Below are 14,734 nucleotides of genomic sequence, written 5' to 3'. Positions count from 1 at the left end.
TGGTGCAATTTTGCGGAGACCGCGGACAGGTTGCAGTAATTCTATAATTTTATTTGACGTCAGTTTGTGGCACTGAATAATTGTAGACCAAAGTAAAATTAAAGATTGATTGTTCACTTTGCTAAACAAACAAAAATGCAATTGTTCGTGCACAATCGTAATGTTTTTTGTATTTTCTACGATGTCACAAACTGTTTTCTGAACATTGTTATGCGTCATTTTGCATAACTATACCTAAAATTCCACAAATCAACTTGCGTTTGGCTAAATTACACATTTCAGCTAAATTACAGCGAGTCCTCGATAAATTGCATGACAAAGGGATCGTTTTTTTAAAAAAAAAACATGAACAAGTTTGAGAACCACTGGTCTATAGCGTTTTAACAAAGACATATTTTGTTTTAACGCATTCGTGTCCCAAACACTCCCTTAAAACGTAGTAACGAATTTTCCGACCTTTTTTACTTGCCTGTGTCACATTTAGTTCCAGTAAAAGCGGTGTTGCAATAGCATGTATGTTGGTTGTAACTATTTTCACAACGCTGTGTGCCCCGACCGTAGCAGCTATTGAGATATCTGCACTGATCTGTTTAATATAGTTTTTATAATTAATTGATATGATTTTAAACTACCAATTGATCCAGACTCAAAATGTGTGAGCAACACTTGAAAAAATATTTTAAGGTTAATTTTCTTTTTGTTTGACCTACGTTTTACTGTGAAACCAACTTTAGAGACTGCACATTTGAGAACATATTTAAAAAGTCTGCCAGACCATTTAGGAAGCTGATAACATGTAAATGTTTGTAAGTTTGTTTTACAGTGAAGTACCAGGGGAAATTCTTTACCCAAAACAAAACCGAAACAACTTACCTACTAGTTGGTTGTAACGGGTTTCCTGCAAAATAATGCACAGTTATAACAGATTGCCTCAAATCCGATATTGTCGTTTTGACCCGTCTTTTCAAACCTTTTCAAGTTAGGGTTCACTAACCGGCAGAGCTTCTAACATAAGAACTCAAAACAGACAAGGTTAACTAAATACCGAAGGAGCACGAGAAAGCATTAAAGAACATTTAAGAGCAAAAATATGTAAAAAATCCTAACGATAGGGCTTATAGGGTTGGTGTGAGGTTTTATAACAATAGTAAAAACAAGCCCTACTTATAAACTTAGTAACCAGCCCTAAACTAATTTATATTTTTTAAATAGTTACTGTACAAATATCTATATTTGCGCCGGCATAACGTTTTGCAAGAGGCGTAATTTTTGACACATACTTACGATACCAAATACAAGCCCTCTTGTCTTTACGTGCCGGCAACCATAAATGTTTACAAAAGCAGAAGTTTAGACCTGTCTAAATGGGGTATTGTTTTAAAGTTACCGCCGTTGATTCCATTTCGAACGTCTCGGAAACTTCTTCCTTGTCACATTGTGCTTCAATACACTCTTCCTCCCAGTCTTTATCGCCCAGCTCATCCAAGATTTCATGTAAGAAACGTTTACTTCGTTTTAGGAATTGACTTGCTGTATGCTTCTCGATAAACACTGAAAAACGTAAAAGGAAAAGTGTTTATTAAGGTGCTAAGACAAGGACCATTTTTTAAAATGGTGACTTTCTTACCGTTTCCCTTCACAATTGGCAAAAGCAGCTCGAAGCAACACATTAAATACGAAAGCCTGCTGAGCAGTTTTGACATGGTGCCTGAAAAGGTGTGTACAAAAAAGTACATTTACCCAAGTAAACAACTGTACACATATAAATTTGGTGCTGTTGCCAATGGCAACTTGCCATGATTGTAAACTCCATGACCTTTCAATTTTTCTCAACCTGCAACTGAACATACACTACCCAAAACAATTGTTCGTTCGAAGGACCCTAAACATGTATGTTCGTTACTGGGAACCTTGCATCGTTTATGTACACCAGGGGGTGTGCAACCTTTTTCGTCGGTGGGCCATATTATCAATTTCGGACATCAAGCAAGGGCCACACAATTTCATGTACCGTATTTACACGTATTTTTACCCTACTGTCGGTGCGGCTTGCATTATAATATATCATGACGATACTATTTCCACACCCCTGCGTTTTTTTTTATTTTGCGTTTAAAATCAATTTAAAATATTAGGTGCAACTAAGTTTCGTCGCAACACTGCCTTTTACAACAGAGTAATTGTTTTTTCCAGACAAAGAGGTATATTACGTCACATTCGGTATAGATACGCAACAAGCACCTAGTGCGAACAGAAGACCATTGGTCTGGGTGAATTAAGTAAAATGCGCTGGTTTAGCTTATTCTTGATACGTATTGCAACTTAGGAGATTTACCGAAAACTAGCGGAGATTTTTTGCTAAAATGTGCATTTTTACTCGCTCTGAATCAGAGTGTTTTCGAGGGCCACACTAAACGGCTTGGCGGGCCGGATTATGCCCCGCGGGTTGCACACCCCTGATGTAAACCAATAGCAACGGAACACTTAAAAGCTAAGACCAGAGTAAAACAGGCGATGTACGGATAGAGCCAGTTTACATCTAGTCCCATGCGGCGTGATCTTAGGTAACCAAATATCCAGTCTTACACTGTATGTGGAAGTCACCACAAAATTAAGAAAAAAATGATAACCAAAAAATCTAGTTGGTTCTATTCGTGAACTCTTTGAATTGATTGTTGTTGCAAATAGAATTTTATCAGCATCCTCAATCAATGTCACGTCTTGTTTACTTGTACTTGTGTCCCAGAAATTTCCACGCACCCAAAACCAAGTTATTATGTCACACATTTATAAATATGGAGTGCGAGATTTTTAGGTGAAAAACAATTTTTGAAAAATCAGTTAATTTTCACACAACTACATGTAAAAAGATGGCATTGCGAAACAGTTAACAAGCGGCAAAATGGGGAAAAATCATGTCAAAGTGATCAACACTGTATCTAATGTGTTCTTTGTTTAGCCTAACAAGCAATCTCAAATCTTTTTCTGTCTTGGCAAATAATATTTCCATTTTAGGCACTTGTAATTTTGATCCACAATAATGCCAAAACCAAACTTTCGATTTTCCAGCATATAAGGCTTAACAACTGAACTGTATACCTTTGTTGTTTTCAATCAGCTACACTGTGCAACATTTAGCCACGGAAGTTTAGTCAATCATCAAATGTTTGGCCTGGGGCGTTTCCTTTGCCACTCAGAGGACGTCAACATGGCTGCTTGAGGTTTGCGTTGCGGTTTTCGTGCAGAAACGCAATCGTAGCAACAATAAGCTGAAGTATGTGACCTTATGCGGCGGATTTGTCCTTTGTCTGCTTTGCTTGCGTTTGTTTTGTATTCGTGTGTTTAACCTTCTCTAAAATTTTAACGAGTCTAATTTCATTTTCGACAATAAAAACGAAGTTAAATAACTCATTGAACCCAAGTTTTTTTGTGCTTGTAGATTACAAGGGTTTTTACGTTTTGTTATTTTGAAGTCCTTTGACAAATTTTGATTACAGTTTTCGACATGTTTTCACACAGAAAGTGTTTATATGAGTTTTTGGATAGATTTTCAGCGGAATTAGACTTGTGCCTTTTCAACTGGTAACTTGATGTAGTTGTTTAAGTTTATTGTTTGTCTTATGCTTTCCTGTCTGTCGTTTAGTTTATATTAGAGTAAACAACACATTTTTTCCACACTTTTTAATTTATTTAGGAGTCTTGTTGCACCACTAGTTCACACAGCTGGCAAGACAGTCATTCATGACGATTTAGGTCTGCAAGAAAAAAACACTGTTTTCAAACCGAGTCGCATAAACAAAAACAAGGGAAGTCAAAGTAACACTTTATAACCGAAATTGTCAAATTCGGTAACATGCAGGTCCCTCGGCACAAGGGAAACAACCGGTACACTATACAAGGGCCAAGAAAGTTTAAGTGGCCCGTATATTTTAAAGTTTGAAATGCAGATCAGTGATAACGCATTATTTTTTCGTTATTTAACGTTGAAACTAATTGATTTAAAAAGGTAAAAGTCTATAGCACATTGTTATGGATTGCGTTTTTACTCGTAATTTACTGGTGTAGTACAATTATTTTATCCTGGAATTTGAATTTAAATCGTTACCAGTTAATTAGTTACTAAGAGCAACTGATTGCATGCAAAGTTATGCCAAGTTGAGTCGTGTTGTAGTGATCCTTACCATTTATTGGCCTCCTCCAGATCCAATGTCCTCTGGAATCCTTTCCCAGATAGTTTTCTCCAGGATTGAGAAAATATCACGTTTGTTGACTTTGAGAAATTCTGAAGCAGCCTCCTCGTCCAAAAACACTGCAATGTCATTTATTGCCTTTTAAAATACTTGATTTTATCAAAAGGATCAATAATGGTATCACAAACGTCTTTAGGATTGGAAGAAACAATATATTGTAGTTCCCACACGTTATTTATTTATTTATCCGACTAAAGGAGTATTGAAACTTTTGTACACGTAAGAGACCCCGATTAATCTTTAATATTTCAAAGATTGTAAGTTTTTTTTATGTCAGCATCTAAAAGCTAGTTATATATATTGATGCCATATTGGTAATATACTGTTCAGTTTACAATTTGTCAGTACCTTTTGCAAGTATTTTAACCTATTACTTATACCTTCATCCGCCCAGACAAGAGCCACAAGGGCTAAAATGCAGACAAACATCAAAGACACTTGCTTCATCTTGAAGTCAGCTTCTGTCTTTCAACTATAATGTTATGCCAACGAGCTTCAATTTATAGGGCTGTGTTTGCAGCAAAAGTTTGGAAACGTGATCGCATTTTGTAAAAATATTGTGGAAAATTTTGCCTGATTCTTTTCATACCGCCTTGAGGAAATACCGCATTCTTGCAAACTACGCGCAGCGGGCTGCTACCTGTGCTTTTTTAGGTCAGGTCCGTTGCGTTTAAACACAGTTTGGGTAACATTCTAAAAATCCTAGAATAAAAACAAAAAAACTTGTTCTAAAATGACAATCCAGTAGTCTCGTTTACCCATTGTTATTGTCAAAGCGTACGATCTTATTTAGTTCAGTGGTTTTTTCTACATGCTATTTTTTGTTTGATAGTGATTTTAATCTAAACAATTCGATTTTTTCAACCGCGATAATTCGTAAATGACAAAGCATCCGACAGAGGAAATTTCATTTGAACTAATAAATATTTCTTAGGATATTGTAAAATTTCCACTTTGGAGTGTATTTTATGTACAGCAAAAAAGATAACTTACAGGCGTAGCTCATCTCAGTTTTACTAAAAAATGCATGTTTTGCCTCTTGGGCATTAATTCGTAAGCCAGGAGCCGCAGGATTTTTTTTAGGGAAAAGCCGAGAAAAATTGTGGTGCAACATTTGCATAAGTTAAGCTTGGGGATGCCACATCGCTGCTATATACGAAGGTCGATAGCGTTTAGTAAATTTTGGGCTGCAAGTGGTTTTGAGCGATGTGCATTTTTGAGATTTAAGTTGTCCTGATAAAAGCACGTTTTTTGCATTTTTACCGGCGGCAAAAGTAAAAGACCGTTTGGTGTTTTTAAGATAATGTTGCTTTAATGCTTTTAACGTCCGTGTATAGGTCAGTGGTTTTCAAACTTTTTAAGCATGCGGCCCATTAACAACCTAAATTTTGTATCCGTGGAACACTTTGCAGGCCGATAACACGAAATAAAGTTAAACTCTATGATGAAATTGGCAAGTTTATTTTGCTTTCTATGACAAGTAAGAAAAAAAGAGCTATTTAACATTGTTGTTCACGCCGCTTTCGTTATTGTCCCAAAACAGCAAAATATGTTTGCATTTAAAAATGGCCAATATCTTTCTTCACCGTTGACAAAATCTCACCGAGGCACATTGGAAAATTTGGAAAACTACAACTGTTGTGGGTTCAGCGTAAGCCATTTAAAAAAAATGAGCAAAAAATATTTTCGATTTGACGTCGGTTCGATTTAACGAACGACAAGCGTAAGTAAAAGGTGGATCGGCTCTTACACACCATTTTGCTTTTAAATATCCTTTAATGCTCTTTGCGCCACCTATCAATAATTCGCAAACTTTTGTGATTTGAGCTCTCACGGTACTAAAATTCCCGTGTAATAGCACAAGAAAATAACCTGTTGTGTTGTGCTGATACGCATCCTGCCCTTTTGTCTGCCCTTCTACTTGTTGTTGTGTTTAGAACTTTATCATGGCTAAATCTACACAGGTACAAAACAACGTAATGAAACATTTAATGGACAGCGTGTGCGCCATTTGACTTCACATCTGTACGTCACACACCTTTTTTCTGAAAAATGGAATATTCCGAGAAATGGGTTCTTTCTTAACTTCCCAGTCTTTACTTTATGTTCTTTTCTGTCCAACGCATCTATTCTTTATATATGCCACTAAGTAGCCTTACTTTGCTATATAATTTGGAGCTGTTTTCTAAAAACGGGCGGAACAAATTAAACTCCAAATATTTTTTCTGTCAACCGCCGGTTGTGAAACATATGAATTTAAAGCTTTAAACATTTTGTATTGTTATGAATAGCAAAACACGTACACAAAAAATGCTGTACAAGATCGTTGCACATACAACGAATTCCTGTGATAAAAGTATTTCTTGGTATCTGAAAAATAGAATGTAAATAGGTTATACTGTATATCACAAGCAGTAACCATGAAATAGATAGATTTTTCAACTTATATCTGAAAAAGTAAAACAAATCAGATATTACAGAGCTTTTCCAATTTTTGATCGAATCAAAAGTATGTTGGAAAGCATTTTGCAAACATGTTAATATTTTATTTAAACCTATTTTTACCAATCCCAAACGGTACTTACTTCAGGTTAATACAAAAGAACCGCTTGTGCTATTCGTTTTTAGAGCTATATCTTCCTTGGTTAGTAGTTCCTGCTTTTCTTCTGTTTGCAGTTGCTGTAAATTTTGTCAGTTTTTTTAACACAATACACGGTCATAAGTATAATGAGAAAAAAATGGCCCAAACACACGTAAAAAGCGACATGTTTTATTATTTAATCTTTCGGCAAATGTTTATGCAATCATGAGTATCAGTTTTGTGTTTAGTTTCTCGTTAACGCTATGTTTACATCTGACGAAGTGGTTTTCAGGATGATTAAATAAATTTATCAAGGTTTAATAAATATTTCGTCTAAAGTGCCATTCAAAACATACTGCCATCTTTTTTTTTTTTGATGCGACTAAAGATTGTCGTTAGGCAGTTTTAATAACATCACCAAACAAAAATTAAACATTATGATTCCTTGAAAAACTGATTTTTACTTGCCTCTGCTGATGGAACAAGCCAGACAGGAAGGTATTCGTATACTTCTTCCGCATCACAGCCTTCTACAACGCACTCCTCCCAAATGCTGCGTTTACTGCGGGCAAGAAATTTAGAAGCATCTTTCCTGCTCTCGAACACTGCGCGAAAATGAGTTATAATAATAACGAGATATATATAAATATTGAGCTTACAGTCATAATGTATCTATCCAGTTTTATCCAGTTTTGCTCTTCCAGCATTTTTCATTACAAAAAATAGACATTTTTACGTTTTGTTGCAATTGATACTTTATGAGAAATTTGTCTTGCAAGATAAGCCTTCTTCCTGCGTCTTGTATAGGACGTCGTAACGTTGATCATTTGTACCAAAAACTGCTGGAAGAGCAATATTCGTTTATATAATAAGCTTTATAATTTTAACTTAGTTGAATCAGAGTTATAAGTCGGGTCGGGATTTTCGGGCCGGTATCGGGCTTAGGTTTATTCATACAAAACGGGCTTGATTCGGGCCTGACTTTACATTCTGTGTCAATTTTTGAATAAATTTAACTAGCTAAGAAGCCAGTTGCTGGACCTGACCTAATGTCAAATAACAGCCCTAAAACATATTGTTTAAGACCAATTGTCTCTTGTATTTGTTGTCTTGGTCTTTCGAGGCGTTAATCGGTTAATGTATATAGGCCTGTCAATCAAACTTACGGGCTTAAACGGGCTTCTCAAAAACGATTCGGGTTCGGGTCGGGTTTTGAGCTTCAATTTCAGGCTAAGTTACAACTCTGACTTGAATTCCTAACCAAATTGTGCATAATAAGTCTTAATACTTAGGAACACTATGCACGGACTTGAAAAGTAGTTTAATCATAAACATTACTGCCAAGGTAGTGGTGTATATAGAATACATCGTGTAGACGTTTGTCTTCTATATACACCACTACCTTGGCAGTAATGTTTATGATTAAAGTCTTAATAGCTTCTTACCTTGAGCGCCGTGTATGGTGTTGAATACTGCCAAGGCCAGAACAAATGCGAACATTAATGATAACTTATACATCTCGAAGACAAGTGAATGAATGTTCTTGTTGCAATTACGCTCTTCTTTATACTATGGCTTACAGTGGTGATTTAGAGTTTAAAATTGTTGACTTGTCTGATTATTCATGTGTTGTTTGGTATTTTAAAAGGTCTTGCTTTTCGGAAATGGAAGTTCAAGAAGTGCGAAATCAATAAGTGAATCATTGCGTACGTCAGGTAATTTCCACACCCACAGAAAATACTTTTTGATTTGTTTTGATGAAAAAATTCTACATACAATCTACAGTCAATTTCTTTACTTCGTTGAGCGCCCTAAAGTCCCATGTATGATATACTCTGTTTTTCATGCAAACATGCGATAAATCTTGTGCGTTTGCCATTCGATTTGATAACAATTACCAACAGTTGCTGTGCTTATTTGCTAAACTATTACTGAGGATAGGCGAGGGCATTTGCTACTAAAAACATGAAAATTTTTATCAAAGCGTCAAAACAAACGTTATGTTTTCAGCGAGTTACAGGCACCTGCTCAAAGGTTAGAGGCTCAAACATTCGTTATCGCGCAAGGCCTTTTATGTATTGTGACGTACTTGCGTTTAATTGTTTTTCTCTTTGTTTATCATGCACTGTGCTGTGTGCATTTGGTGTTATTTACCCTAATGAAGGCGACATGTATAGGACGTCCAGACGTTGTGTAAAAGTGCAATTGTCAGAGGAGTTCAATAAAGTTGAAAAGTGAATATTGTCTATTCCTGGGCATTTGGCTTCTTTTATTGTGACACGCTGTTTAATCGCAAATCAGATTCTGCGTAACATAATAACTTACAAAATCACAAGATTTGGTTACATTTTTTTATTTGTTAATTTTCACCACGCAGGGGCACGTAAAATGGTCCTGTCCGCTCTGATTAATTGTAACCTAAAAAACAGAGATGTTTTGTTGTTTACTACATTTGGATAAATCTTAAATATTATTAACCAAATTCAAAAATACACCGAAATTTGCAAAGGTTAGTTTTAAATCAGTTAAGATATGGTACAGAAAAATATTAGTAGGCACATGTTTGACTTTTACCTTTATGGTTCTCCTCCACCCCTGTTTTCAGGAAACAATTCCCAAAACCATTCCCAGCCCCCCAACCCATCGCGTTTGCCAAGAAATTTCGAAGCGTCTTCTTGGTTCAAAAACGCTATAAAGAAAGTAGTTAAAAAACTATGTAAATTTTGATTTAAAATTCTCAATATAAGTTACAATAGTGAATGATGAAATAATCGAATTGAGCTTATTTTGCTTGGTGAAAGAAAACATAGCCACACAATAGCACTAAAATAATTACCAAGCCGGAAATACTTGCACAACGGTAAAGCGCAATGGAGAGCCAAATGTTGTACCACCACTGGTTACTACAGCTTTCGTTGTATTTGGGCAGCGTTGAACATTTCCATACATAGACATTTAACAGATAGAGATCTTGTACATTTCTAGTACAAAAAACATTTTTAGTTTGTTACCATACCTTCGTTTGCCCAGGCAATTTCAATCACAGCAGCAAAGGCTAAAATACAGGCGAATAACAAAGACAACCTGTTCATCTTGAAGTCGGTTTCAAACTTTCAGCTCGTCCGACAAATACGACGACTAATATTGCCATCTTGAATTTATAGACTTGCAACAGCATTAAAAGTTTTGAACGTGATGCTGCAGCTCCTATTTAAAAAAATTCAGGAGACTTTAAGATTTATTTGCATATACTTGTTTGCGGAAACTACATTGCTGCTATGTAGAAAACACTCTACTTGTAGCCGGGAGGTGCAGTGGCAAATGCTGCTCTGGTTAAAAATATTTTAACGGCAAACACGTTCAGTCAAAAATATAACTTTTCAAAAGTCCCTGTGGCAAGCGTGAGAGACCGCTGATGGCAACGTTTAACGCAAACTGAGTCGAGAATTTATGTCTTTTTTTGAAACGTTCGGTACAAAACGCGGTTTCGAAGTTTTGTGCGTAAATGCAGTTTTGTTTGTTTGCGATGGAATGGGATCAAACGGATTCGTATGTTATGTCGATGCTTAAATATTACTGCAACGTTTTCTGTAGCATAATGTACCCACTGGAAACGGGAGAAATCGAATGGGATAGCATTTTTTCGCTTTGGTATTTACAACTATGCGCTACCGCTTGACTAATGGCTATTTTATAAAACACATACAAGTAGTTCACGTACGTATAAAAAGTTTTGGGGAGATGCTGAAAGGATAGACGTTTATCTATTTTCTTTGCATCTTTAATTGGGGACTCTCTAAGTTAAATTTTATAGCACATGTTTTTGATGGCACAAAAACACAAAACATTTTGTTTTTCTTTTATTGTTTTTCTTTCACACAGATGTAATGTTGGTGGCAACACAAAGACGACATTCTTCTCCTTTCTGTCAACTTGTTGAAGTCTAAAAAGCAATTGGTGACGCAACCAGGTTGAAGCGAGTGTTTACATTTATATAAGTCTGGGTATAACGGTTACGTAAAATCTATTAGCTAGGTTTTTTTATACAACTTAAACCTTTTATCAAACTAATGTTTCATGTTGAATGATTGTCAACATAAGTAGAAATTAATTGCTCTCGACAATTGCTACATCTTTTTATGAATAAAAAATACTTTTAAGTGTAAGAATTAAAAAAGAAAAAAAAAACGCTTTGAATTTATATTCCCAGCACGTTAGGTTACAACAACAGACGACTTACATAAGTGCCTCTTCTAGGCGGAGGTGTTGATTGTTGTTGTCGATTCTGCACATCAGTTAATAAAGTGATCATTTTGGTAGAGCTACTAACACCATAACTCACGTCACTTGCATATTTAGCTAATCTTCGATAGGTGGCGCATGAGCCGCATTATTTATTTAGCGGCACAAAGGGGTTTGGTTGGGAAGTAAGTCTTTTAAAAATTTTCATCAGGAACTAAATTTTAGTGTTAGTTTCATTGAATTTTTATTGATGATACCTAACCCCGACCCTAACAGCCCTAACCGTCAGCATATTTTGCGATATACCGTTGCAATAGGGATTTTTTGCTCTTTTTGCGCGGCAGCCATCGAAAATTAGCTAAATGTGCGGCTGACGTGAGTTATGGGGAAGGTAGAATTTCCAATTTTTATGCTAGGTTCAAAGGTAAACAAGTAAACAATAAATGGTGTTAGTATTGGCACCGCTTGATGCATGGGGAGGTTTAGAAAAAGGTAAACCCTTTGACACAAATTTATTCAGAAACCTAACACATTCACAAAATATTTTTTTTTCACTTACTATAACCTCAATAATACATTAAGTTCGCTTGTTTAAATGTGCGCCTAAACATTTTTAGTTTGGCCCTGTGTCCTGAACAGTACTAGGGCTTTGTTAGAGCGGCAATGTTCTCTCCTTTGTTCTTTTATATACTCATGGAGCGACGTCGCTTATGCTCCATTTTTGGGAGTTACTAAAGTAAGAACTCAGAGTACCCCGTTTTCATAACTTCCGGTAGGTGGCGTAAGCAAATATTTTAAATGCAGATGGCATAAAAAATGCTCACGGTTAGGACAGTAAAATTTGGTTTAGGCCTTTATAATAAATAATAACAATAAAATCAACGTAAAAACCCTGTTCATGTTCTATATGTTAAATTTAGTCCCGAAACCTATCCCATTCTCTTTAAATAACGTCGCTCTTTACGCCATCCGTCGGTAATTTGCAAACCGTTTCTACTGCGAGGTCTCCCTTTAGTAGTCCTACATTATTTTTCGGTAATGTCGATGTGCCCTGTTAAAATAAATGAAATGAACTCTTTAATAAATATTATCGTCAACCTAAAATTATAATAGGAGATGCTGCAGCTCCACAATGCCTGTACACGAGCCGCCACTGCATTTAAGTCACGTTATCTGGTTTGACATAATCAAGACACGGTACAATACCATGCTTTTGTTTCAAAATCAGCGTTGAATAACTACAGCAGGTTTTGTTAATTTGAAAGAGCCAACTTATAAAAGCTACCTGCAACATTATTGTCGCTTGATCACTCTCGGGAATGTATTCCCAGACCTCTTCCATTGTGCATCCTTCTACTACACACTCTTCCCAAAGGCTACGCTTACTGCGCGCCAGAAATTTAGAAGCATCTTCCTTGTTGATGAACACTGCTGCAGAGGCATACATTAAAGTCATAAATTATTATTTTATTAAAATGTGCAAAAATGCATGCAAAATTACCAAATTAAAAAACACTTTTAAAAAATCAAATCAAAATCACAAATAGAAGGTAAGTAAATACAAAATTGGAAATAGTTTTGCTTAGGCAACGCCAGATTTGCAAATGAATTATTATGGACACTGTAAACAAAATTCAACGTACCTCCGCAGACATCGTTGACCGTGCTAACTGCTGTAAAGACTAGAACAAAAGCGAGTATTATCGTCAATTGAGACATATTCGACATCAAAGTTTCTTTAATTTTTTTGTTAGTGAGCTTTCTTTTATATTCTGTGCCAAAACCGCTTTAAAATCCAGCTTTCCAAAACGTAGGCGCGTTTTTTCCTAATAATTTAATTAACAAGGGACGAACACGTAGCACTTGCCTGAAGCAGTTTACCTTTACGCTTTAACGATAGTAAAAGCCATTGAAATTGTTTCATAAATGACTAAATTGTATAATTTTAACCTGTTAGCCACCTAGTCAAATAATCGTGCTGCACAATTTTTCTTGTTCATAAAACGTGTGGACCTTTACATCATTACAAAGTTTAATCTCAATTGTGGAATCGAACAGTTTAGGTGAGGCATGGTTTTTAACCTGTTACTTTATGTCTTGTCACCCAGCGGCACTGATAAGACCTTGTAATTCGAAATAGTTTAAGCACTGTCTGCAGTTTACTTATGGGCCTCTGTTCTTTAAAAAATTACTTATCATTCTTAATCGAAACAAACTGTTTATTTATTAACTTGCGCTGTGAGTTGGTTTTCAAAGAATTGCTATTAACAGAAAACCGTTTCTCCTATTACCTTTAGAGTTACTATGGCCCTGCAATGTGTGTGCAAACTTGACTGTAGGACATACATTCCACAAATTTTTGTTTTGTTTTATTGTTTATAGAAACACAGCATGTATTTTATGGCACGGAAACAATGTCAGCTTCTATTGTCTCTGGGTTGATGAAAAGCATATCTGTAAAACAAATTGATCACATGTAAACGTTACGTACTTAAAGTCCTGAAGTTTTGTGTTTAGAAGAAAAAAAAAATGAAACAAAAAAACAAAACAAATAAAAACAAGAACTGTAAAAAACGAACCAGCTTATAGAATTTGCCATAGAATTCCACGTTCATTAACTGCAAAAAAAAACAGCAATTTTATTCAGTGTTAAAAAAAATTAATCATTCACACTTGACAAACAGGAAAATGACTGTAATTTATTAATGGATGTTAAGTACAGAGGTTAAGAAGTCATGTGGTATTCCACGTGTACGAAATATTTAGTTGCTTGTTTATGTCGACAAATAGAAAAATGTGTCAAAAAATCTTACAGAAATTGCATTGGTCTTCCGTATACAATCTGTTGCATTTGCACATTTGTAGACCAATTCTATCACAAGTTCCGTTCTTGCACCATTTGCTTATACCGCATCCCGAAATATCTGAAACCACATCGAGAATGCTTAAAGCTGCTTCAACCACCACATAAGCCTGCGGTATTAGCTGATTCACTCACCGACGTTGCACCTCGCACCACTGTAGTCGTTTTGACAGCGACATTCGTATGAACCCGGCGTATTAACACAAGTTCCGTTGTTACAGTTGATGTATGTGCATTCGTTGATATCTGGAACGAAAAGACATATTAAATTTTAAACCATTAAAGACTCTGAAGACAGAATAACTATTAAACTAATCCAGCACTACACGACTAAACTTTTATTTTTTTGTTCATTGTTTAAACCAGGGGTTGGCAACCCCTGCACGCGTGCCAAGGTTGGCACGCGAGGTGGTTTTGCATGGCACGCCAACCGATTTGCGTGTCAAATTTAAGTAACAGTTTAACTTGTTACATGCGTGTTTACAGTTTTTATCATACCAATGTTCTAAAATCCAGTCTTACACGCACAAAACGCTCTCGTTTCTCTTTATTATTGATATCTGCTGGCACGAACCACTATTATTCAGAAAAACGTTGGCACGCGAGGTCATTAACACATGGAAATAACAAGCAATTTGGCACGCGTCGCATAAAAGGTTGCCGACCCCTGGTTTAAACCTTTAGATTATTTTTCATTAACTGTGCCCCAACTCTTTCAACGATTGCTATTAAAGCCACCAGCTGACATGATGATGTATGTGGTGGTCTTTTAAAGTTATTAAGAAAGACCGAGTTTTG

At 35.9% G+C, this 14,734-nt stretch overlaps 2 protein-coding genes across 2 annotated transcripts; both read right to left on the bottom strand.

The window, feature by feature from the left end:
* Positions 1-422: 422 nt before the first annotated feature.
* On the bottom strand, positions 423-1,752 carry LOC145212094 (venom prothrombin activator vestarin-D1-like). The gene is made up of 4 exons (XM_080080114.1): positions 1,628-1,752; positions 1,388-1,551; positions 874-898; positions 423-586 (listed from the first exon to the last, which is right to left on the bottom strand). The coding sequence occupies exons 1-4, from the start codon at positions 1,734-1,736 to the stop codon at positions 462-464; spliced, it is 423 nt and encodes a 140-aa protein (XP_079936240.1). The 5' UTR covers positions 1,737-1,752; the 3' UTR covers positions 423-461.
* An 11,709-nt stretch (positions 1,753-13,461) lies between these two features.
* Positions 13,462-14,684, bottom strand: LOC145212944 (protein glp-1-like). The gene is made up of 5 exons (XM_080081191.1): positions 14,675-14,684; positions 14,072-14,182; positions 13,887-13,997; positions 13,653-13,691; positions 13,462-13,527 (listed from the first exon to the last, which is right to left on the bottom strand). Exons 1-4 carry the CDS (start codon positions 14,682-14,684, stop codon positions 13,657-13,659), a joined length of 267 nt encoding a protein of 88 aa, XP_079937317.1. The 3' UTR covers positions 13,462-13,527; positions 13,653-13,656.
* Between the last annotated feature and the right edge of the window lie 50 nt (positions 14,685-14,734).

The sequence above is a fragment of the Phallusia mammillata genome, chromosome 2 (assembly GCF_965637545.1).
Source record: "Phallusia mammillata chromosome 2, kaPhaMamm4.hap1.1, whole genome shotgun sequence".
Taxonomy (NCBI): Eukaryota; Metazoa; Chordata; class Ascidiacea; order Phlebobranchia; family Ascidiidae; genus Phallusia; species Phallusia mammillata.
The sequence above is the reverse complement of the archived record's forward strand: the minus strand, read 5'-3'. Positions and strand labels throughout refer to the sequence as shown.

Excerpts from the sequence above, each read along its gene's own strand:
- LOC145212094 (XM_080080114.1), bottom strand. The coding sequence starts at position 1,736 with ATGTACTTTTTTGTACACACCTTTTCAGGCACCATGTCAAAACTGCTC. Across the intron at positions 899-1,387 it reads TCGAAATGGAATCAACGGCG|GAAACCCGTTACAACCAACT; the intron begins GTAACTTTAAAA and ends ATTATTTTGCAG. Across the intron at positions 587-873 it reads CCGTTACAACCAACTAGTAG|ATCAGTGCAGATATCTCAAT; the intron begins GTAAGTTGTTTC and ends TATATTAAACAG.
- LOC145212944 (XM_080081191.1), bottom strand. Across the intron at positions 13,998-14,071 it reads TGGTGCGAGGTGCAACGTCG|ATATTTCGGGATGCGGTATA; the intron begins GTGAGTGAATCA and ends ATGTGGTTTCAG. Across the intron at positions 13,692-13,886 it reads GGAAGACCAATGCAATTTCT|TTAATGAACGTGGAATTCTA; the intron begins GTAAGATTTTTT and ends TTTTTTTTGCAG.